The sequence below is a fragment of the Hyla sarda genome, chromosome 10 (genome assembly GCF_029499605.1).
Source record: "Hyla sarda isolate aHylSar1 chromosome 10, aHylSar1.hap1, whole genome shotgun sequence".
NCBI classification, from domain to species: domain Eukaryota; kingdom Metazoa; phylum Chordata; class Amphibia; order Anura; family Hylidae; genus Hyla; species Hyla sarda.
The window spans coordinates 129,630,790-129,656,807 of record NC_079198.1 but is presented as its reverse complement, the minus strand read 5'-3'; the positions used below and the strand labels follow the sequence as shown (position 1 = coordinate 129,656,807).

The 26,018-nt window shown below is 46.9% G+C and overlaps 1 protein-coding gene across 1 annotated transcript; it reads right to left on the bottom strand.

The window, feature by feature from the left end:
* Nucleotides 1-3,616: 3,616 nt before the first annotated feature.
* Nucleotides 3,617-18,344, bottom strand: SRM (spermidine synthase). The gene is made up of 8 exons (XM_056542169.1): nucleotides 18,128-18,344; nucleotides 15,681-15,801; nucleotides 10,664-10,756; nucleotides 10,177-10,330; nucleotides 7,987-8,070; nucleotides 7,761-7,906; nucleotides 7,522-7,644; nucleotides 3,617-4,288 (listed from the first exon to the last, which is right to left on the bottom strand). The coding sequence occupies exons 1-8, from the start codon at nucleotides 18,259-18,261 to the stop codon at nucleotides 4,271-4,273; spliced, it is 873 nt and encodes a 290-aa protein (XP_056398144.1). The 5' UTR covers nucleotides 18,262-18,344; the 3' UTR covers nucleotides 3,617-4,270.
* Between the last annotated feature and the right edge of the window lie 7,674 nt (nucleotides 18,345-26,018).

Here is a 26,018-nt window from a genome sequence, read left to right as displayed (position 1 = left end):
GTACACAGGAAGTCAGCTGACCCAGCTTTTGACACATTAAGCCATGTGACTTTCTGTAACTCAAACTGGTGAGCACACAACCAAGTTACAGTAATGAAACACATGGATGCTGCTGTGCTGGAATGAAACAGATGGTTCTGTACAAGGCCGGTCCAAGGCCTTGTGCTGCCTGGGTCCGAAAATAAAATGCTGCCTCCATTTTGACCAGGGGGGCAAACACACAGCACTGGCCCACGTGTTTAACTCCACCTCTCCATATGGCCCCCAACAGCACTTATAGGACGCAGTAGGTACCATGATAGGACCAGCCCTGGCGCTGTAGGATTAGCGAAGACGAGTATGTAAAGAAAACCCCAATGTGCTTCTTTTATGCTGGGGGCGCAGTTGCATCGATGTCAGTGGAAACAACCGTGGCATAGACAGTGGTTAAAAGTGGTCTACAGGCCAATAACTCCCGCCATCTTTGCTCCTACACTACATACAGATGCTGGATGTTATATTTCTCTCAGACACACGGGGGGAGATTTATCAAAACCTGTGCAAATGAAAAGTTAACCAGTTGCCCATAGCAACCAATCAGATCGCTTCTTTCAGTTTGCAGAGGCCTTGTTAGAAATGAAAGAAGCGATCTGATTGGTTGCTATGGGCAACTTTTCCTCTGGACAGGTTGTGATAAATCTCCCTCACTATGGCCGGGGTGTTGTTCTACTATTGATGGCTGGTCTACAGGCGCCATCGAAGAATCCTTTATTTCACATATCCCCATATCTGTATACAAGGGTCCAATGTGTTCTGTGTATTAAAGATGGTGAACTGACCGCGGCACCCCAAGGGCCGAAGGAACCGCAAACATGTAAGGGGAGATTTATCAAAACCCGTGTAAAGGAAAAATTGACTAGTTGTCCATAGCAACCAATCAGATCGCTTCTTTCATTTTTAACAAGGCCTCTGCAAAATGAAAGAAGAGATCTGATTGGTTGCTATGGGCAACTTGTCGACTTTTCCTTTACACAGGTTTTGATAAATCTCCCCCATAATACGTACAGCCATGGTGCACACAGTCATATATACCAGCTGAATGCTGTTCCAAACGCTGGAGACGTCAGCTTGTGACGTTATAGCCCCACCCCCTCAATGCAAGTCTATGGGAGGGGGCGTGACTTCCGTCACGCCCCCTCCCATAGACTTGCATTGAGGGGGCGGTGCTATGATGTCACAAGCTCCCGACGCCGGCTCCAGCATTCAGAACAGTTGGTTCCAAACGCTGAGCAGCGGAGTACACCTTTAACCCTTTCTGAGTCACCTATAAATGCCCCATTTAGACCTTCCTGCAGAAGATATTCATAATCCTTCCCTATGTATCGAAATGGCCTTTGCATAGTTCAGTGTTTCCCAACCCGTGTGCCTCCAGCTGTTACAAAACTACAACTCCCAGCATGCCTGGACAGCCAAACATATGTGCTCTGTATTTAAAAAATGTACCTTACAGGCTTAGTAGTAGAAGCTGTCTCGAAGACGGAGTCCATTACTAACGCTAACCCCCAATTATTACCCTGGTACTCACCGCCACAGGGGAACCGGGAAAGACCAGTAACAACAGGGCTTAGGCAGTAACAGGCTGGTGTCACCGAGACAAAGGAGGGTCAATAACAACGCCAAACGAATCAGTCAGTGCTAGGACCGCACCAATATTGCCATCCCCATAGACCACTGGTTCCCAACTTTTTTGCCCGAGTACCCCTTGACAGTCCATTCCCCAAAAATTGTACCCCCATATTAGACATATTGTAATTATAGTATAATTAATATGCTTTACTTTCCTCTATAACAGGCCCCCTGTTCCTCTCCCCAGTCCCACAATTTACAGGTGACGTCTTCTCTAACCGGAGCTGTTTACTTTTCTTCACTATCTGGCCTAGACCGGCATGAAGATTTCTCCCATACAAGACGTCTCCACAGAACCAGCCAAACAAACATTATAGGCTTCTGTCTGCACTACAATACCCACCTAAACTACAACCAGTAATAGTACCCACTTTGCGTCCTAATAAAGTTGTTAGGCCCCCTCTGTGCCCCCAAATATAGCTGTAGGCCCCCAAACTGCCCCCATATACAGTGATCCCTCAAAATACGATGGTAATTAGTTCCAAATGAACCATTGTTATTTGAATAATATAGTAATATAGAAAGTTATACTCACGTGTCCCCGCCGCTCCACTGAATAGTCGCTGTCATCAGGTCCTCGGGGTGTCCATGCTGCTCCGGGCCGTCACCGCTGGCCTGGATCGTCGCTCTCCATCGCAGTCATCACATCGCTGCGCATGCCGCTCCTATTAAATGACGGGATGATGTGCGCGGCGATGTGATGACAACGATGGAGAGCGATGGCCATGCAGCAGAGCCCGAAGGGGACGGTCTGGAACATCGGGGACAGGTGAGTGACACTCACCGGACCACACGGGGGACAGCTATTCGGCAGCAGCTAAAGCAGTCTGCACTGCCGGATACCCGTTTATGCGATTGCCCCGACATAAAAAAGCATTGTATGTTGAAATGATCGTAGGTCGGGGGATTACTGTATAGTTGAAGGCCCCCATACTGTCCCGCTTTGGTGCTCCTCTGGTCTGGAGACCTATTGTTATAGCTCATAGCAGTAGGTCCCCGGTCTGGAGGGGTAGTGGAGCAACAAAGCTGATGGTAGTTACTGCCCGCAGCACCCAGTGCCCGCGTTTCCCCTTTGCTGCCCTCCTGCTCCTCTGTGCAGTGATGTCAGCCGACCATTTCTATCTAAGTGGTCCAGACCAGTAACCAGTGGCTGCCATTCCTGATTTTGTTTCAAGTACCCCCTGTACCCCAGGTTAAGAACCACTGGTATAGACGGCAATGGATTCGGTGCGGATTCTGCCTAAAGAATGAGGGCGCATATTCTTTTGGTGGTGAAATATCCACCGCTGAAATTCCGTAGTGTGTACCGTCTAGTGGAATCTTATTGCCCAAGCAGAATTCCAGATGGAAACTCCGTAGTGTGAACCAATCCTTAGCATTCATGGCTCCTCCACTCACCACCGAGTCCACAGCAACCCAGGACCGGAAAATTTCCTCTGTAGCATACTGCTGCTTTGATTTTCCCAGCTGAGTACCCTTAACACAGACCGGGGAGAAGCTATGTTCAGACCCTATGGGGAATTGGTGTATAATGGTGGTACTACTGCTTCAATACTTTATATTACTGTAACAGGTCAACTCCACAATTCTTATGGACTGCGTTTCCAAAACTAGGAGCCTCCAGCTGTTGCAAAACTACAACTCCCAGCATGCCCAGACAGCCGAGAGTTGTTTTGCAACAGCTGGAGGCACCCTGATTGGGAACCACTGACTTATCCACTGGGCCCGCACACAGCGTTCGAAGTAATGGACTCCGGACGCTGTGAGCTGATCTCCGAACTGCAGGGCAGCGCACAACCCCTTTAAGTTATGATCTCGGGATAACCCACTTTTTTTCCCCAACATGGCAGACAACCAAGGACATCGTGGATGCAGCAAAAGGTTTATTAGCCGTCATTCCTACCAGTATAAGGAGCCACAATCCCAGATGCAAAGAAAAAGATGGCGACCATTGGTTTGGGATCTGTTTACTGACAAGTAACATCCAGTGATTGCAGTTCTCTTATCTGGACCGACTGTCCGTCCATCCACCCCCAATATCCCTTCACTTCAATCAACCAACCCTCCTCTGGCCAATCAGACAGGAATGAACCATTGCTGGTCAAGGGGGTGTATGAGGGATGAGATGCCATGACAGACTGTTCTTTGCCATAATATCAGGAAACGTGAAGACTAGCAGCTGGTGGGGCGGATAAGCCTCAGTATTAAATAGATATATGTAACATATGATAATGACAACATTGGCAATGAAGGGGGGTAACAATAAAATCGTGGCGGACTTCCAATTAACCCTTGCAGCAGCCGACACCAGGTGATAAGTGAATGGAGGAATCACTGAGTCTTGCTTCATGAAGGGTTAACAGAAGCGATAAATCAGAGAAGGAAGATGCATGCGGAGATCGTAACACGTTGTACCCATGAGGTCTGGGCCTTGAAGGGGCGAGTGTACGGATCACAGTTGCCGGCACTGGAGATAAAGTTAAAAAAAAAAAAAAGCCAGGAGGTGCGACCGCGTCCTGCGCCCCATTCATGGGAGGGCGACGTGTGTTCTCTGGTCTGAAGTCTCTAGCCTTACAAAGAGTTAAACGTCACGTCTGCCGCCAATTCACACATCGCTGAGAGCCTGATGGGAAAGAAGCGGAGGATACGTGTTAGAAGAGACAGCAGAGTCCCCAGATACGGTCACGTGTAATACAGCGACCGCCCCCAATACTACACTTGGATAGGCCGCTTTAACCCCCTAAGGACAAAGCCAATTTTCATTTTCTTACTCCACCTTGTAAGAGCTATAAATCTTATATTTCCATCTTCAGACCCAGTTGAGGGCTTGTTTTTCTGCACGACCAATGGTACTTAAAGGCCACGGTGCCACATAGCGCATGTCACACTGCGCAAAAACTGCTGCACAGCGGGAAATACACTGCGTATTCTGCGTTTAGCATACACACAGGCCTAGTCGGTGGCAGCTGTGTGTTCAGTGAGATTTAAAAGCAGAACCACAAGCAGACTGTGACTGGGACATGTGACCCTGCCTCCAAACCTCACTGAGCTGCAGGGTAGCCCTGTGTGTAGGAGAATACACTGTGTAAGCGCTAATTGGGACTGTAGCCTATAATGACAAACTTTATTTTACAAAAAAAATATTACTTTTGAGGGAAAATGTAAGAAAACCACAATACTCTAATGCTTTTTTACGCAGTGCACTTTATGGTAAAGCGGACATCTTTTCTGTGGGTTATTGGGATTAAAGCAAAACTGTCAGCAAGTTCCCCCACACTGAACCCGATACATTATAGAGCGGGTGAACGGGAGTCTGTAATGTGCTCGCTTAGTAAAGTTTTGTATTGGCTGAGTTTGCGTCCTCTAAAGTGTCCGCCGTCCATCCCGGTTTTGCGCGCAGCAGGCAGGTCCCCCGCCAGCAATCTTACTTTGTGTTCCGGAGACAGTCGCCCGAAGCTTGCCCCCACCCCCCCTTGTTGCATATAAATTTTTTTGCTTCTCCACATCCTAAATGACATGGAGTTATCCGCCCCCCTAAGCGCTGCGATCCGTCTTCCAATCAAATGCGCTGTTTTGTGGCACAGAGCAGTTCTGGGGACGCACAGCTCTCACGTCATCAGGACGGAGAGCAAAAAACAAGCGAAGGCGCTCGGAAGATGGATCGCAGGCGAGAACTCCAAGTCAACAAGTTGTGGAGAAGCAAAGAAATGAATATGCAACAAGGGGGGGGGGGGGGGTCTAAGCTTCGGGCGCCTGTCTCCAGAACACAAGGTAAGATTGCTGGCGGGGGACCTGCCTACAAAATGGGGATGGATGGCGGACACCTTAGAGGACACAAACTCTGCCAAAACAAAAACTTTATTAAGTAAGTGAGCACGTTACAGACTCCTGTTCCCCCACATAATAACACAATGTACAGAGTTTAGTGTGGGGGAACTTGCTGACAGTTTTCCTTTAAAACAATGTTTAAAGGGGGGAAAAAAATAATTATTAACTTTCCCATATATGGGGCTGCATGAGGGATAATTTTTTTGCGATTTGATCTGTAATGTTTATCGGTACCACTTGATGTAATCTAAAATCTGCAGCTTTACATTTACCGTACAGGATCATTAAAGTGGTACTCCGGTGGAAGATTTTTAATTTTTTTTTTATTTTTTAAATCAACTGATACCAAAAAGTAAAAACAGATTTGTTAATTAAATCTTAATCCTTCCAGTACTTATTAGCTGCTGAATACTGCAGAGGAAATGCTTTTATTTTTGGATTTCTTTTCTGTCTGACCACAGTGCTCTCTGCTGACCCCTCTGTCAATGTCATCAACTGTCCAGAGCAGGAGAGGTTTGCTATGAGGATTTTCTCCTGCTCTGGACAGTTCCTGACATGGACAGAGGTGTCAGCAGAGAGCAGTGTGGGACAGACAAAAGAAAGCCAAAAAGGAAAGAATTTCCTCTGCAGTATTCAGCAGCTAATAAGTAATGGAAGGATTAAGATTTTTTATAGAAGTAATTTACAAATCTGTTTAACTTTTAAAAATTAAATTTTTTATTAATCGTTAGGACATTTACGCACCCGGAAAACGTTAGTAATTTTAATATTTAATAGGGGTGTGTTTAATAGGTTTGTGACATATCACATTTTAAAAAATGGGGCTCAGTTAGAAGAGGCCACATCATTAAAGGGATACTCCATTGCCCCAGCGTTCGGAACATTTTGTTCTGAATGCTAGGTATGGGGGTCGTGACAACACAGCCACGCCTCCTCATGGGACTTCCATAGACTCATTGAGGGGGTGTGATGTGACATCACGACCCCCGCAGCCCGCCCACAGCGTTCGGAACAAAATGTTCCAAACGCTGGGGCAGTGGTGTACCCCTTTAAAGATGTGGCCTCTTGTAACTGAGCCCCATTTTCCCCCCAAATATAAACCTGCTCATATTGCATCTGACTCCTAGGTTGTAGGCTGGATACTTAGGCACTGGGTCAATTTTCCCCAACGTGTGACTTTCCAGATGTTTCAAAACTACAACTCCCAGCATGCCATATTACCGTATTTTTCGCCCTATAGGACGCACCGGCATATAAGATGCACCCAATTTTAAAGGTGTAAAATAAAATAAAAATAAAAAAAGATTCTGCACCCAACAGTGATCTTCAACCTGCGGACCTCCAGATGTTGCAAAACTACAACTCCCAGCATGCCCGGACAGCCAACGGCTGTCCGGGCATGCTGGGAGTTGTAGTTTTGCAACATCTGGAGGTCCACAGGTTGAAGACCACTGAATAGGAGGTAGTACTCGCCTGTCCCCGCCGCTCCGGACCCGTCACCGCTGCCCTGGATGTCGCTCCATCGCTGTCCCCGACGCTCCGGACGTCTTCTTCCACGAGATCCACGCTCTCCGTCGCTGTCATCACGTCGCTACGCACGCCGCTCCTATTGGATGACGGGACGCCGTGCGAGACGACGTCGAAGGAGAGAGGTAAGGTCCCTCCCGGTGTCCTGTAAGCTGTTCGGGACACCGCAATTTCACCGGGTTAGTGTTATTTTCGCTTCAGACGCGGCAGTCAGCTTTGATCGCCACGTCTGAAGGGTTAATACAGGGCATCACCGCGATCGGCGATGTCCTGTATTAGCCGCGGTCCCGGCCGTTGATGATATTCGCCGTATAAGACACACCAGTTTTGGGGAAGAAAAAGTGCATCTTATATGGCGAAAAATACGGTACTTCTAACCTCTCACTTATCTCAGCCGTGGTCTCCAACCTGTGTTCTGTAACTTTGCCATTGGTTGGAGACCTTTACCCCCCCCCCCCCCCTCCAATGATGCCAGATTCCATACGGTATAAGCCCCCCCACCTTTCGTGTAAACTCTGGGAGAACGAACGCTGCCCGGTGAATGTTGAAGTTGTAGTATCTGAGGTTCATCTCATCCACCTGCTCCTGAGTAAGGGGTCGTATGGGCTCCCGGAAACTTGTGTTCTGCAAGATGTAAGAACGTTGTTATAGAAGCGGAGTTCAAGGGCCGAGGAACAGACCAATGGATAATTCTAGTGCAACGTGAACAAGTGATGAACGAGAAGCAGTAAATCACTCACTGGGTTTTTGCTGCAGAGCATGAAGCCGATCTGCCCGCTGGGGTAGGTGGGGATGGTGCAGTAGGCATATTCTACCACAGGGAACAGAGTCTTGCAGAATTGGTGCATCTCCTTTATAAGGTCCAGGTGCAGCCACTGACATTCCCCTGAACAGGAGCAGAAAGCAAGGGGTTAATACAGGGAGCGGCCCCGGCGGGAGGATCACACGGGAAAGATCTTCTCTCACCTTGACAGCAGAGGATCCCACCCTCCCTGAGCGCCGTCTTCATCAGCTGATAGTAAGACTCTTTAAAGAGGGACTCCGCAGGACCTGGAGCAGACAAGATGGATTACTACAGATAGATTCTCTTTAAAGGGGTACTCCGGCGCTCCAGCGTTCTGAACATTTTGTTTGGAACGCTCGGAGCCCCTGATCGTGACATCATGGCCACTCCCCCTCCATTCATGTCTATAGGAGGGACGTGTCATCCGCCACACCCCTTCCCATAGACACGAATAGAGGGGGCGTGGCCATGATGTCACAACCACTGCCGCTGGAACCCGATGTTTGTTTAGAACCTGGGTGCTGCAGGAGGACCCCCGCAATTAGACATCTTATGCCCTATCCTCAGCAGAGCAACCGTTTAAAGGGGTAGTCAACAGAACTGAACTTTTTAAACACTTATGCCCCTACTCACAGGATAATCGTTTGATCGCGGGGGTCCCACCGCTGGGGACCCCCGCAATATAGCATGCAGCACCCACCTGTATCTGCTTCCGGCAGCGCTGGAGGTTCCGGCTCCCGACCACGGGAACGGAAGATCGCTATGTCACGACTCCGCCCCCGTGTGATGTCACGCCCCGCCCTTTCAATGCAAGTCTATGGGAGGGGGCGTGACAGTAGCCACACACCCTCCCATAGACTTGCATTGAGGGGTGGGGTGTGACGTCACACGGGGGCGGAGTCGTGGCGTCACGATCTTCCGTTCCCGTGGTCGGGAGCCAGAACCTCCAGCGCTGACGGAAGCAGATACAGGTGGGTGCTGCATGCTATATGGCGGAGGTCCCCAGCAGCGGGACCCCCGCGATCAGACATCTTATCCCCTATCCTTTGGATAGGGGATAAGATGTCTAGGGGTGGAGTACCCCTTTAAGACCCAATATTGTATTGGTCTCCCCAGTGTTCTGACACCCCCCCCCCAGGAGGACCGGACCCCATATCCCTTGTGTCTTCTGGTTCCTATAAGTTGTGAGGTGCGGCTTCAATAGATGGGCTTTGTTTCTGCAGCACAACCCAAAGATGGGAAATGTGGAGGTTATATCTAGAGATGTGTGAACTTACAGTAAATTCGATTTGTCACGAACTTCTCGGCTCGGCAGTTGATGACTTATCCTGCATAAATTAGTTCAGCTTTCCGGTGCTCCGGTGGGCTGGAAAAGGTGGATACAGTCCTAGTAGACTCTTTCCTAGGAATGTATCCACCTTTTCCAGCCCACCGGAGCACCTGAAAGCTGAACTCATTTATGCAGGAAAAGTCATCAACTGCCGAGCCGAGAAGTTCGTGATGAATCGAATTTACTGTAAGTTCGCTCATCTCTAGATATATCCTTATCTTGACCTCCGTCATATTCACAGTGTCTGCAGTGCGGCCGGGGACATTATCCTGATGACAGAGGCTGCTTCACTACCACTCGAGGAGATCACTCCCACCCGTCAGTGGTTTTATTGTTATGGCTGATCGGTGTTTATGGTGAATTAAATCATATTTAAGCTGCAGGTGGTCCGGGTTGTATCACACCTATGTAGGGGATTTGGAGCTTTGTATGAGAAGACACAGGGCCGACTGCTGTGAAGACTAAGAATTCTGCGTAGACGTTCTCACGTTCCCTACTTAAAAAGGGATACTCCGGTGGATTATTTTATTTATTTATTTATTTATTTTTTATCAAATAGTGCCAGAAAGTTAAAGAGATTTGTAAAATTACTTCTATTTAAAAATCTTAATCCTTACAGTACTTATCAGCTGTGTAAGGCAGAGAAAGTACTTTTCTTTTAGAATTTTTCTGTCTGACCACAGTGCTCTCTGCTGACACCACTGACCATGTCAGGACCTGTTCGGAGCAGAAAAAAAAAATCCCCTGAGCAAACTTATTCTGCACCGGACAGTTCCTGACATGGTCAGTGGTGTCAGCAGAGAGCACTGTGGTCAGACAGAAAAATTCTAAAAAGAAAAGAACTTTCTCTGCATTATACAGCAGCTGATAAGTACTGGAAGGATTAAGATTTTTTTAAATAGAAGTAATTTACAAGTCTGTCTTACTTTCTGGCACCAGTTGATAAAAAAAAGAAAAGAAAAAAAAAAAAAAAAAAAAGAACACTACAGCCATGACGCTGGTAATTTTGGTTTCCCTCCATCTGGTCACGGCGCCATCTTACCTACAGGGTCGGAGGAGTCTGTGATAATGACATCAAACGCGTCTTGGTTCTGCTTCATGAACTGGAAACCGTCGCCCACGTGTAAAGTGAGTTTAGGACTGGAGTAACCCACGGCCATTCCGGGCAGATACTGCTTGGAGACACTGATGACCTCCTACATGGGAGAAGAGAACTCATGGTCAGAAGTTTCATAGATGGCAGGTACCGGAGGAGTTCTCACCCAGCTTTTCTAGACTCCAGATGGTAAATGTGTCTACGGAGCAATGCATTTCTACTACTATGACATAACTAGACAGCTTAACCCAGTGTTTCCCCAACCAGGGCACCTCCAGCTGTTGCAAAACTACAACTCCCAGCATGCCCGGACAGCCAAAGGCTGTCCGGGCATGCTGGGAGTTGTAGTTTTGCAACAGCTGGAGGCACGCTGGTTGGGAAACACTGCACTGCAGAATCAAGTTCCGGTCAATGAGCACCCTCCTGCACTCACCTCATCGATCTCACACTGCACCACAGACTCCACGGACGGATGCTTCACCACCTCTCGCAAAACCCCTCCATCTCCGCCTCCGATGATGAGCACCTGAGGAGACACCAAGAGTAGAGCAAACTGAATTACAAGAAGTGGGATGCAGGGGGTTAAGACTGTGGCTGGGAATGCAGAGGCTTTTTTTCTGTACTCCAGCGAATCTGCACTGTACCTAAAAAAGGTAAATCAAGGCTTCCTTCTGATCTTAACACTTCAGTGCTTCGTTTAACCCAGAGGTTCCTCCAGCTGTTGCAAGACTACAACTCCCAGCATGTGTGGGTGTTGCAAAACTACAACAGCTGAAAGCTTACTGTTTGGAAAACACTGGTGTAACCCCTTCCTTACTGCTATTTCTTTAGCGCTGTTGGTGTACTCTCTCACTGCTGTTTCCTTGCCTAGCAACTTGCAAAGCAAAAGCATCAATAACCTCTGCTCAACCCCACAAGCCATTCATAGTGCTGTACTGTAGATAATCCCTCAGCACAGTGCCAGCCGGTTCAGTCTAGAGAACTTTTACCAGCACTATGTCATGCCATAGCAGAGAGGAGTATGTGCTCTGATTGGCCAAATTAGTAAGGGAAAGGAAGTGCCTGTGTGTGTACTACTTGCAAACAGCGCAGCTCCAGTCCTGTTCCTTGAAATTGAGAGAATACGGATAACGGACTGTCGCCCACCCGCTCCTGTTCCATCATTCCACCTCCCTGCTATGTACTTGCAAATGTGACCATGAATAAAGGACTTTCTGCACGATATATTGGAGTCTGAGGTGAGTGCGCCAAAACTGTTTCCTTTCTTATGAGGATATTGCGATATATTTCCAGCAGCGTTCCCCCCCCCCCCCCCCCCCCCCCCACACACACACACACACACACACATTTGGTCGGCAGCGTCCCCCCCCCCCCCCCACACACACACACTTGGTCGGCAGCGTTACCCCACCCCACCCCACACATTTGGTCGGCAGCGTTACCCCCCCCCACATTTGGTCGGCAACATCCCCCCCCCACATTAGGTCAGCAGTTCCCCCACAATAGTAGGCATCTCCCCCCACATTAGATTGGCAGCTCCCCCCCAACAGACATACAGCTTCCAGCCATATACAGTGTATTGCTGCAGGCTGTATGTCTGTACTGCTGCCCCCACAGTGTTTCGGTCACCGCTCCTCCGGCCCTGGTCACCATCTACACCCATGGACCATAGCAGTAGGTGCCAGGACCGAATCACTTAAGATAGCACAGCCGGTCACTCACCAGGCCCCGGTCGGCACGCGTCCTCCTGGTCCTCCGCTCCTCTGCCTCTATGGTTGTAGGCACGTGACGTCACTGACGTCCCATGCGTACAACCATAGAGACGGAGGACCGGACCACAGGAGGACCGAAGGAGGATCGCAGGAGGACACGCGCCGACGGAGAATGGTAAGTGACCGGCGGACATACGTATGTCCCGAAAAGATTTTTTGGGACACAGGGATGTCCGGGATAGGAATACCTATGATTATCTGCCCGGGCCGGCTCCTGTGTGTGGCTGCAGGCGAGGGCCGGCCAGAGCAAGTAAAAACTAATACTGTATACTAAAAACCAGAGGGCCTCCAGCTGTTGTAAAACTACAACTCCCAGCATGCCCGGACAGCCTTTGCCGTGCTGGGAGTTGTAGTTTCACAACAGCTGGATGCACCCTGTTTTTTAGTATACAGTATTAGTTTTTACTTGCTCTGGCTGGCCCTCGCCTGCAGCCACATACAGGAGCCGGCCCGGGCAGATAATCATAAGTATTCCTATCCCGGACCTCAATACCTGGCGTATAAGACGACCCTCGACTTTTCAGAAGAAAATTCGGGGTTGAAAAGTCGTCTTATACGCCGGGATATACGGTATAAACATAATAAAAAACAAAGATATGTGGTATCGCTGCGTGCGTAAATGTCTGAACTATAAAAAGATAGGAAAAATAAAAAAGTTATAGGGGTCAGAAGAGGACAATTTTAAACTTACAAATTTTGGTGCATGTGGTTTATAATTTTTTTAAAGTATTAAAATAAAATCAAACCTATATAAATTGGGTATCCTTGTAACCGTATGGACCTACAGAATAAAGAGGTGGTGTCATTTTTACCGTAAAGTGCACTGCGTAGAAAAGGGAGCCCCCAAAAATAACAAAATGCCATTTTTCCCCCCAATTTTGCTCCACAAATATTTTTTTTTTCTGGATTCGCTGTAAATTTTGTTGTGAAATGATTGATGTCATCACAAAGTACAATTGGTGGCGCAAAGAACATAAGCCCTCATATGGGTCTGTAGGTGCAAGATAGAAAGTGTTCTGATTTTTTTCCTCATCACCTTCTAAAAATCAGAAGTGCAAAAACTGAAAAAACCCTGCGTCCTTAAAGGGGTACTCCGCCCCTAGACATCCAAAGGATAGGGGATAAGATGTCAGATCGCCGGGGTCCCGCTGCTGGGGATCCCCGAGATCGTCGCTGCGCTTTCATTACTACACAGAGCAAGTTCACTCTGTGTGTAATGACGGGCGATACAGGGGACGGAGCAGCGTGACATCATGGCCCGCCTCCTTAATGCAAGTCTATGGTAGGGGGCGTGATGTCTGCCATGCCCCCTTTCAGAGGGCGGGCCCCGACATCACGAGGGGCGGGGCCCTGATGTAACGATGCTCCAGAACCTGTAACACAGGTCATTACACACAGAACAAACTCGCTCTGTGCAGGAATGATAGCGTGGTGCCGCAGCGGCAATCCCGGCAGTCTGACATCTTATCCCCTTTCCTTTGGATAGGGGATAAGATGTCTAGGGACGGAGTACCTCTTTAAGCTTACAATAGAGTTTACAAGTTTTTATAGCCTTAGCTGAATGGCAGCAGTTTTTCCAATGGTTTACAGCTTCAGTCTTGAGCTATTGACCCTCCATTCCCTTCACTTATACAAGTGTCTCTAGTCCTGCAAAAAACATATTTACTTAACCCCTTATCAGTGAGAGGCTAGGTTACCCATGGGTTCCCTATAACAGCAGAACACAACACTATGGAAAGTATAAGTATTGCCGCTCCTAATTGTGCGTTGCGTGCCTTATAGTGAAGCACATGAAAAGCAGCTTCTTCACGGTCACTTAACGTGTTCGTTTTGCGGTTACGTGAGGCTCTGCATGCATTGGTCTTTATTTTTACAGTAGAGAAGTCATTAATTATAACTTTTTGTGAATTGGGACATTTAAACTTGCTTTTATTTTTTTAATTCCAATCTAAATTTAGTAGGAGTCTGAGTCTGTGCATTGTTTGCCGACTCAGACTCCAGGTACCCAAAATTTCGTCCGACGCCACAGCCCTGTGGGAAACACTGATCTACACAAGTGTTTTGGGGTCCTCAGTGACAGCAGTTTATGGGGCTCCTTACTGCTGTAAAACTACAACTCCCAGCATGCCCTTTTCCATATGCCCTAGCACCATAGAGAGACTAAGGGGGAGATTTATCAAAACCTGTGCAGAGGAAGAGTGGTGCAGTTGCCCATAGCAACCAGATTGCTTCTCTCATTTTTAGAGAGGCCTGGTAAAAATGAAAGATGCGATCTGATTGGTTGCTATGGGCAACTGCACCACTCTTCCTCTAGACATGTTTTGATAAATCTCCCCCTAAGTGTTTGAGCAGTGCCAGACGGCCTGTTTGGGGCTGCACTTTTAGTCTAACCATACACTGCTGTAGGCCAGAATTATAACACTTTAAAGGGATACTCTGCCCCTAAACATGTTATACCCTATGCAAAGGATAGCCCGCCGCTGGGACCTCCCGCGATTTTCGGGCTCGTGCTGCAGCATTCATGAATACAGAAGCCAGGGGATTCCGTGTTCATGACATCACGTCCCCTCCATTCATCCCTCACATTGTCCTCAATAGGATTCTGCTGCACCATTCACACTACGGACCCCAAACTTCACCAAAAGAATGAACAGCTTGTTTTATCACCCCCAGAATATCTCCGGGTGGAGATTCTGTAGTGTGGATGATCCCTTAGATGTCAACTACCTGATCCTATGAATCTTGGAGAGACAAGCGACAGCAAAGGAGTTCGGAAGCAGCTTAAAGGGGTACTCCGCTGCTCAGCGTTTGGATGGAACAAACTGTTCCAAACGCTGGAGCCGGCAGCTTGTGACGTCATAGCCCGGCCCCCCTCAAGTCTATGGGAGGGGGCGTGATAGCTGTCAAGCCCGCTCCCATAGGCTTGCATTGAGGGGCGGAGCGTGACGTCACACGGGGGGCGGAGGCGTGACATCACACGCTGCCAGCCCAGTGGTCGTCGGTAATCAGACCCGGAGCGAACAAGCTCCGGGGACTGATTACAAACGGGGTGCCGCGTGCAAGATCCCGGGGGTCCCCTGTGGCAGGACTCTGCGAGCAGGCATCTTATCCCCTATCCTTTGGATAGGGGATAAGATGTCTAAGCACCGGAGTACCCCATTAAATCCTTCCAGTACTTATCCACTGCTTTATACTACAGAGAAAGTACTTTTCTTTTTGAATTTATTTTCTGTCTGACCACAGTGCTCTCTGCTGACACCTCTGTCCATGTTAGGAACTGTCCAGAGCAGGAACAAATCCCCATAGCAAACCTCTCCTGCTCTGGACAGTTCCTGACATGGACAGAGGTGTCAGCAGAGAGCACTGTGGTCAGACAAAGGAAATAAAAAAATAAAAAACTTCCTGTGGAGCATACAGCAGCTGATAAGTACTAGGAGGATTAAGATTTTTTCGACAGAAGTAATTTACAAATCTGTTTAACTTTCTGGCACCAGTTGATTTAGAATAGATTGTGTTATACCGGAGTACCCCTTTAAGGCAGAGGACCTTCCATCTTCCCCTGTAGACTGCAGGGTAATAACAGGAGATCTGTGAGTCCCTCTATATTACTGGGGGTCCCAGCAGGATACGCCCCTGTATGAACGGTGCAGACGCGGGGCTCTTCCGGGGGGCACTTACCTTCTTTGGGTTGGGGTGGCTGCACAGCGGGAGGTTCGCGATCATTTCCTGGTAGGAGAACTCGTCTCGCTCCGTGCACTGGATTAATCCGTCCAACACCAGCACATTCCCGTACGTCTTACTGCAAGACAGAATTACCCATGAGCCTCAGCTGCAGAGTCAGGCGCATTATACACCGCACACTGGAAACTTAAAGGGGTACTCCGGTGGAATTATTATTATTTTTTAAATCAACTGGTGCCAGAAAGTTAAACAGATTTGTAAATGACTTCTATTAAAAAAATCTTTACCCTTCCAGTACTTTTTAGCAGCTGTATGCTACCGAGGAAATTCTTTTCTTTTTGAGTTTCTTTTTTGTCTTGTCCACAGTGCTCTCTGCTGACACCTGATGCCCGTATTAGGAACTGTCCAGAGCAGGAGAAAATCCCCATAGCAAACCTATGCTGCTCTGGACAGTTCCTGATATGGGCATCAGGTGTCAGCAGAGAGCACTGTGGACAAGACAAAAAAGAAACTCAAAAAGAAAAGAATTTCCTCTGTAGCATACAGCTGCTAACAAGTACTGGAAGGGTAAAGATTTTTTTAATAGTAATAAATAAGTAATTTACACATCTGTTAAATTTTCTGGCATCGGTTGATTTAAAAAAAAAAAAAATAAATAAATAATAATAATTATAATAATGTTTTCCACCGGAGTACCCCTTTAAAAGGAAGGAGACAACGCAGCATTATCAGGACTGAACTAACAGGACTGGACTAATTCAGTCCCAAAAATCCTGTATCAGAATCTACATCAGGGTTTCCCAACGAGGGTCAATCCAGCTGTTGCAAAACTACAACACCCAGCATGCCCGGACAGCCGTTGGCTGTCCGGGCATGCTGAGAGTTGTAGTTTAGCAACAGCTGGAGGGACTCTGGTGGGGAAAAACTGATCTACATAAGTGTTTTGGGTCCTCAGTGACAGCAGTTTATGGGGCTCCATTATGCTGTAAAACTACAACTCCCAGCATGCTCTACTGCTCAGCTATAAAAGACAATCCCCTGTCTCCCCCCCCCCCCCCCCCCCCATATCAACAGCTGGAGGCACACTGGTTGGGAAACACTGCTCTAGCAAGTATTCTGTTCTCAACTATACCAGCATAGCAGAGCCGGTGTCCAGGCATGCTGGGAGTTGTAGTTTTGCAACAGCCCCAACATCAGCATAGCAGAGCCAGGGTAGTTGGAAGACAAGGCGCCGGCGATGACCCCTGACCCCAGCGGTGAACAACTGGCAACAGCAAATGCTGAGGTTGTTGGGAACAGAATACTTCTCTAGAGCAGCATTGGCCAACCAGTGTGCCTCCAGCAGTTGCAAAACTACCACTCCCAGTATACCCGGACAGCTGACATGCTGGGAGCTATAGTCTTACAACAGCTGGAGGCACGCTCTAGAAGGTTCAGTGCTCTCTTCCACACACTTAAAGGGGTATTCCAGGGAAAACCTTTTTTTTTTTATATTATATATCTATATATATCTATATATCTATATATATCTATATATATATCTATATATATATCTATATTTATCTATCAACTGGCTCCAGAAAGTTAAACAGATTTGTAAATTACTTCTATTAAAAAAAATCTTAATCCTACCAGTACTTATGAGCTTCTGAAGTTAAGGTTGTTCTTTTCTGTCTAAGTACTCTCTGATGACTCCTGTCCCGGGAAACGCCCAGTTTAGAAGCAAATCCCCATAGCAAACCTCTTCTAAACTGAGACACGAGTCATCAGAGAGCACTTAGACAGAAAAGAACAACCTTAACTTCAGAAGCTCATAAGTACTGAAAGGATTAAGATTTTTTAATAGAAGTAATTTACAAATCTGTTTAACTTTCTGGAGCCAGTTGATATATAAAAAAAATTTTTTTTCCTGGATAACCCCTTTAAGCCTATAATTCCTATTATCTACACCATTGTTTCCCAACCAGGGTGCCTCCAGCTGTTGCAAAACTACAACTCCCAGCATGCCCGGACAGCCGTAGGCTGTCCGGGCATGCTGGGAGTTGTAGTTTTGCAACAGCTGGAGGCACCCTGGTTGGGAAAACACTGATCTACACTCTGTTGCAAGCAACAGACAGTAATTTTATAGGACAGTACTGTCCCCTTAAATCTGAGCATCCAATCCACGTGACCCTCTTCTCTTCTTGGGGAATGGACCGTTCCCCATGTTGGGGGGTTATACCATCCTATAAAGGGGGGGGGGTCAAGTATTGATCAGCAGTTATACAGCCTATCAGGGCATGCTGGGAGTTGTAGTTTCGCAGCAGCTGGGGCCCCTCAGGTGTCCCTACATAAGCTACAGACATAGCAGTAGTGTAGAGAAGGTTCTATAGAGAAGTCACGTGACTATTGTCAGACAGGACCCCGCAGGATGACAGGTGCAGCCTCCTCTCTCCTCCTCTCACCTCTTAAACACCAGGATCTCCTGGAAGGCGGACTTGTGATGGTGCAGCACCTCCTCCACCTGCAGGGACATCGCCTGCCCCGGCCACAGGCTGCACGTCTCCCGGAACCAACCATTCCGGACCGGCAGCTCCATGACGAGACGAGAGGACCAGCCGTGCACACCGCTCACCCGAGCCTGCTGCGCGCAACGTGCTGGGCGGCGACCAATGAGAGAGCACGGGGGGGGGCGGGGCCAAGCGACCGGCCTGTTAGGTTGACTCGCCACGTGGTGCCAGCGAGGGGAAGAGGATGAGCACTTCCTGCCGTCGGTGGCGCCATGTTTAATAAGGGCACGGTGTGGTCTGTCACGTGTGTCCGCGCCCAGAGCTCGGGAGGACGCCTGCTAGGCCGCACCTACAGCTGTGTCTGAGAGCAGTGGTGTCCTCACATAGTCATGGGCGCTATAAACCTCCAGAAGGGCTATGTACAAATCTTTATTAATATAAAGAGAACAAACAAACGATTAAAAACTAGGCTGTGTGTTTGTTCTCTTTATATTAATAAAGATTTGTACAGAGCACTTTAATATTGGTTGGTAAATTTAGGGTTTAGTGACCACTTCAGGTGGTTTTATAGTGAATATTTGAATTTGGTGCCCTCCAACCATAGGCCTTGCTATAGTATTGATGGGCAAACATAAGAGTAGGGCACTGTTTGTCATAGGCCTGTACTTATGGTGACAGTGTTGATTTGGGGGGGGGGGGGGTGACGCAATTTAACCCCTTTAGGGTACATTCACACTACGGAATTCCGCGGTGTGAACTTAAGATTAGTGTGAATGGGTCTCCGCAAGACCCGTTCACACTGCGGAATTTCAGCAGCATGTTTTGGCGGCCCGCTAGCAGATGTGAGTGTACCAAGATGGCGCTGTTCTGTGCACTGCGCAGGTGCAGGGATATGGTTCGGCGCACAGAGCATGCGCAGGATGCGGAAGCGGTTAGATGCCCGCTCTGCCATTTGAGACCTGTGCTCAGCCAGGGCAGCAGGTCTCTTAGACAGCAGAGGTATTCTTCTTCCCGTTGGAATGCCTTTTTTTCTCTCCCCTTCAGAGCCACATTGAGATCCACTTATAGGCTTTCACCAGCAGCGTATAGAGAATGAGAAAATCCGCCTAAGGTAGATTTGCCAGTAGCTCGTTTGCCTAAAAGATCTATCTTTCTGTCTGATGGATCCACAATGCTATTGGATGCGATGGATAGAAAGGTGGATAAATTATGCAAGAAGACCTATGCCTCAGCAGTGGCCAGCTGCGAAAGTGGCAACATCTTCTTTGCCCGTGGCAAGAGCCCTTTGGATCTGGCTGTCAGATCTCTCTAGAGATATTAGTGACAGTGTGTCACGAAAATAATTATTGGCGAATTTATCCATCATTAAATTGGCGTCAGAATTCCTCTGTGATGCCCCTTTGGATGTTATGAAATTTTCTTCCAGATCATTGGCCTTATCCAATGTCACAGAAGGGCCTTATGGATAAAGAATTTGACGGGGGAAATACCATCCAACAATCATTTTGCCTCCCTTCCCTTCAGTCCTTCATCCTTGTTCGGACCACAATTGAAGGAAATTCTCAAGTATCTTCATGAGGACAAGGGTGTGGATTTTCCTTACCATAGAAGGAAACAAGGAAAATTTTACAGGGGCGCTATAGGAGCCCATTCAGAAGCAGGAGTCTGCCACAAAGAAAAAGCCCTTTACCCCCAATGGTAGAGATGAATGATGCCAGGCATCAGAACCAGGCCGTAGGAGCCAGGCTTCAAGCTTTTGCGGATGGTCAAAAACATCCTCCGATGCCTGGGTGACACATACCATAAAAAGAGGATATTCATTGGAATTAAAGAGAAAACATCCAAAAAGGTTCTTGATCAGCAAAACCTCAAGAATAGTCACAGAATTGGTCCATCAATTCATTCAAGAGAGCTTTGGAAGAGGTTCCAAAAGCAGAAAGAGGAGACGGTTTTTATTCTCCCCTTTTTCCTGTTCCAAAGTTGGGAGGAAACTGGAGGCTGGTGATAGATTTGTCCGATCTCAACAAGTTTTTTGTGAAGAAGAGATTCAAGATGGAATCTATAAAATCTGCAACTTTGGACATCCAGAGAGATAACTACATGGTATCCATTGACCTGCAGGACGTTTACCTGCATATTCCAGTTCATCCAGCCCACAGGAAGTATCTTCGGGTAGCAGTGAGGAGTCATCAGCGGATTCGCCATCTCCAATTTACCTGCTCCTCTTCGGCATAACATCTGCTCTGAGGGTCTTCACCAAAGTGTTGGAGGTACTAGTGGCTCATCTCATATGGTTCGGAATCCACATAACCCCGTATCCGGACGACTGGTTGGTGAAAGCCTCCTCCAAACAGCTACTTCTTTCTCATCTAAACGCCACCATAGTGGTGCTCCTGAATCACGGTTTCCTCTTAAATCTCAAGAAGTCCCTGCAGGTACCCACCAGGAGGATCTTCTACTTGGGCTTCATAATAGACTCCCATCTTATGAGACTGTTCCTGTCCGAAGAGCGAACGTTAAATATCCAGCAATCCCTTCATCAATTCCTGACTCTTCAATCTGTTTCGCCATGAAGATTTTGGGTCTACTGACCTCATCAATGGATGCGGTGTCATGGACGAAGGCCCACATCAGATGTCTTCAAATGCATATCCTATCAGTGTGGGACAAGAATCAGGAGGATCTGAACTCTCCGAATGCTGGCAACACTTGAGGGATTTGAAATGGTGGCTTGAACCAACCAGGTTCGTACAAGGGAAGTCTCTTCTCTTTCCTCAGCTGGTAGTCATCACCACAGATGCCTCAGGCTCTGGCTGGGGTGCCCATGTCGAAAATTCATGAGTACAGAAGACTTGGACCAAAGAAGTCGGGAGAATGTCATCCAACTACAAGGAGCTGAAAGCAATCAGTGTAGCATTGATTCACTTCAAGTCTCTTTTCCAGAATCATCATGTTCAGGGTCTTTCAGACAATCTGACAGCAGTATATTATCTGAACAAGCAGGGAGGAACCAGGAGCAGAACTTGTTGTGCAAGCATAATGAAATGGGCCAAGAAGAATCTCCTATCAATATCGGCGGTGCTATTACTGTAGTCTGGCTCAGCAGGAAGAGGTTTATGCCAGGAGAGTGGGAACTGAATCCCCGCATATTCAGGTGGATCACAGACAAATGGGATCTACCATCGGTGGATGTGATGGCGACAAAGGAGAAAAAGAAGTTCCCGCTATTTTTCTCTCTCTCTCTCAAACGGGTCATCCTCTAGCCATAGACGGCCTTTCCATCCAGTGGAAGAAGATGTTCATCTATGCCTTTCATCGTCTCCCGCTCATTCCCAGACTTCTCATGAAAGTGATGGAAGAACAAGCCAGGGCAATTGTCATCTTACCCTTCTGGCCACGTCGGGTCTGGTTTCAGCTCCTGTGGGAAGTATCGAAAGGAGATCACATGATGTTACCACCGGACTGGGATCTTCTTCTTCAAGCAGGCCTTCTATATCCGGATCCTGCCAGCCTGAGCTTGGCTCCTTGGAATCTGAATGTGCCAATCTGAACAATCAGGGGTTCTCTCATGAAGTCATTAATACCTTGCTGGCCTCAAGAAAACCTTCTACTCTCAAGATCTACGACAGAGTTTGGCGTTTGGTGTGCAAGGATGCACAAGAATCCAGAAGACACTTCAGCCTTATTACTCTTTCTGCAAGAAGGTTTTGATAAAGGCCTCAAGCCCAACACAAAATTGGTCCAAAATTTAAATCAAGAAATTATCCTGCCTGTCCTGAAGGATACTCTTTCTAAAGATCTTCATCTTCTGGATGTGAGAAGAATGGTGTTATCCTACCTGGAGAGAACAGCTTCTTTCAGACAATCAGAAGGTTTCTTTGTCCTGTTTGAAGGTACCAGAAAAGGAAGAAAAGCGAGTAAGGTATCACTGGCGAGATGGATTAGGGATACCATAAAGGAATGTTATAGCCTGGAAGGAGATGCTTCTCCATTAATCTTGAGGGATCATTCTACACGTTCGATGGCAGCATCTTGAGAAGAGAAGTATCATGTGCCAATGGATCAGATCTGCAAAGCGGCAACCTGGGCTTCTCTGACGACATTCATTAACCATTACCATCTTGACATCTCTGTGTCTGAGGGATCAGCCTTTGGCACAAGGGTTATTCAAGGTGCTGTTGTACAGTAATGCCCACTGTTTATTTACATTGCTTTGCAAATCCCATATGTGCCGCCGTAGGGCGAACAGGAAGTAGGAAATTTGTTCTTACTTGAAATTTCCATTTCCTGTAGTCCGTAGGTGGCACAAATTCACCCACCCTAATAAATATTATTATTGCTGCATTCTATTCACATGTGTGATGGTTTTTGGGGTCTTTATGCACTAGGGAACAGCTGGGGTTAATTTTTGTGATTAATACACTTGTTTCTGCATTTACTGCTAGATTAAGGCTTCTATTCCGGGGCAGGAAGGATCCTAAACACCCCATGTGTCCCGCCTACAGACTCCATGAAATGGAAATTTCAGGTAAGGACAAATTTCCCACTTCTGGACTTTGGTATTTTTTTTACGTATACGCCATTGACCGTACGGTTAAAGTACCATATTTTTATAGTTCAGACATTTATGCACGCAGCAATATCACATATGTTTGTATATTTTTTATTACATATATTTTTTATTATTTAATGGAAAAGGGGGATGATTCAAACTTTTATTAGGGAAGGGGTTAATTCACATTTAGTTACTTTTTTTTTTTTTTTTCATCCAATCCTTAGATTGCATACACTGCTCATTGCTATGACACTGGAAATTTCTATCCTGAAAATATCCTATTCAGAATCAGATTCATAGGGACGTCCATGGGCAGTAAGTAAATGTCATGACCCCGATTATATGTCCTCACTGTGGGGGACAACAAGTTATTATAGATCGGCCTTTATCTCATATTACTCCAAGGACAAACCACTCAGTAAACTCAACATTTATTTTTTGCAGAAATCAGATTATTTTGGCTAACAGAAATTAGGACAGACTGGTTGCTAAGGACACATTGCCTGACGACCCCATAGAATGATTGTGGTTGTTTGGTAACAGTTTCATAGCAACCAGCCTGTATGATTAGGTTGTTTTAGTCTCTGTACAGAATTTATTCAGATTTTTTGCTCTTTTTCAGCTTTGGGACTAACTTTTCTTATTTATAAGTTTATGGTAATGCATAGTGAAGAGTTCAGGGGTCATCAGGTCCTGATCTAGAGGATCCTGCTGGCCATTGTGTGGTCCTGTTTCAGCACAGCCGTCATGCATATATTTTCCGTAAGTAACACAGTGATTTATACGAAAGGGGTCATCCCATCTACCTCTAAAGAGGGTCCGGCTGGTAGAGATCTCATCACTGGGAGGGGGGGGGGGGTCCAGCAGTCATCATGATCGGCCATTATCACCGGGGAAGATGTGGATGGGTAGCTGGAAGCTACAGAAAGAAAGAAAACGGTCTTTTGGGAGGCGCTGCTCTTGTGTGCGAAAGGACGGAGAGACTCAGGCCAGCACAGGTTAAACTTATTTATTTGGCAAAAAAAGTGGATAACGTGTTTCGGCACACAAAGTGCTTTCCTCAGGTCCAAAGAGTACAATGCAGACTTCTCTATTAGTATGCAGTTACTGGTGGAGATCCTGTGTGCAGCGGCGCTGGCGTAGTACTGACTGGGGAAGATGTAGGATTATGTGTCTTATGACTAGAGATGAGCGAACTTACAGTAAATTCGATTCCTCACGAACTTCTCGGCTCGGCAGTTGATGACTTATCCTGCATAAATTAGTTCAGCTTTCAGGTGCTCCGGTGGCTGGAAAAGGTGGATACAGTCCTACGGAAGAGTCTCCTAGGACTGTATCCACCTTTTCCAGCCCACGGGAGCACCGGAAAGCTGAACTAATTTATGCAGGAAAAGTCATCAACCACTGAGCCGAGAAGTTTGTGAAGAATCAAATTTACTGTAAGTTCGCTCATCTCTACTTATGACTATAAATCTTATGTGCGGTCTATCCCTTATATCTCTGGGGTTCTTGTGTCAGAATTTATGGCCAAATTTGTGACTAATAATATGAGGTTTCCTAACCCGTACCTCCTTGTTTTCTAGCCCAAAGAATATCCCAGGATACACTTGGTCAGCATGATATTTCAATTACATTTGAAGCCTTATACGACCTTGGACAGTCCAGCCGGATGTATAAATTATCAGGAGCAAACCAATTCATCTGCCATATTAGATGCACCTGCTGCGGCCTGACTTTTGTCTGCACAATTTTCTGTATCCTTTCTTCAGTAATAATTTCCAATGATTTTCTTATTTTTTTGCCTTCAGATGGCGCCATGCTGGTATAACACACAGCGCCATCTGGTGACATTATTCAGCTTCCTGCAGATAGAGACTGAGGAGAAAGCTGTGGTGCTGCCTGTGCTATATGTTCACATTTATCTCTACACCAGATAGAATCCTATAAAACACAAAATAACCTTATGTTACTTTCCTAAACAATAACTCACCCGTTTGTGGATATGAAACATTAAAGGGGTTCTCCACTGCCCTGCCTTCTGGAGCTCCGCTTGCAGCGTCCGGGAGTTTATTACTCTGAATGCTGTGTGCAGGCTTCCGTGTTCGAGGCCGCCCCCTCAGTGAAAGTCTATGGGAAGGGGGCGTGACCGGACGCTGCGAGCGGAGCTCCGGAAGGCAGGGCAGTGGAGAACCCCTTTAAAGGCCTTATTCTATAATGATGGAGACTGGGACAAGATAAGTATCTTATATTTCACTAGTAATGAGACACGAACATTTGGAGCCTATCCCATCACCACTCCAATAATGCCGAAAACCTCAGCAGCCAGTAGCAATAGAGCACCGATAACACTGAGCAATGCTGTGCTATAGTACAACATTGATCAGTCTTCTATTCATGGTGAGTGGTCCTGTCTCTGACCATATTCTTTTGACTGTCCACCTTCTTCCTTGGATCCAGGCCTGTATTGTCATCTGGGTGTTTTTTTCCTGCAGTGTATATACTAAGGGTTTAGCCTTCTTAATATTAACCCATTAACAGCAGGCTACCTTTAAAGGGGCACTCTGCTGCTCAACGTGCAGAGCAAAATGTTCTGAACACTTACATCACAGCCCCACCCCCTCAATGCAAGTCTATGGGAGGAGGTGTGGCAGCCACCACACCCCCTCCCATAGACTTGCATTGACAGGTTAGGGAGTGACGTCAAGAGCGCCGGCTCGATGCGTTCGGAACATTTTGTTTTGTTCTGAACGTTGAGCAGCAGAGTACCCCTTTAACCCCTTAGGGACTCAGCGTTTTTCCACTTTCGTTGTTTTCCTCCTTACCTTTTAAAATTAATAAACCTTTCAATTTTGCACCGAAAAAGCCAATCGATGTCACCAATTCTACTTGGTAATGACAGTCATTTTACCCAAAAAACGACATGGCAAAAAAAAAAAATCAATGTGTGACAAAATTGAAGAAACAAAACGCACCAATTGGGGGACTTCCGTTTCTATGCAGTACATTTTTCTGTAAAAATTACACCTCATCTTTATTCTGTAGGTCCATACGATTAAAATGATCCCCTACTTATCTAGTGAATTCGGGTAGAAAACAGACATGGTCGCACATCTACAATCTTGTATAATGATCTGATTGCTTCTCATAATATCAAAAACTAACAGGTTGTTATTATACATTTTGATCAAAAAGTACAAGCCCACTCGCCACGTCAAGGCCACCTATTGAGAGTGGGTCCCTAACGTCCCTAGCATAGAATGGCGTAGCACCGGGCGGCGACCACCACCGCCG

Bases quoted from the DNA above. Each gene is read 5' to 3' on its own strand.
- SRM (XM_056542169.1), bottom strand. From the start codon at position 18,261: ATGGAGCTGCCGGTCCGGAATGGTTGGTTCCGGGAGACGTGCAGCCTG. The intron at 15,802-18,127 runs GTGAGAGGAGGA...TCTGTCTTGCAG, and splicing joins GAGATCCTGGTGTTTAAGAG to TAAGACGTACGGGAATGTGC. The intron at 10,757-15,680 runs GTAAGTGCCCCC...GTGTCTCCTCAG, and splicing joins GCCACCCCAACCCAAAGAAG to GTGCTCATCATCGGAGGCGG.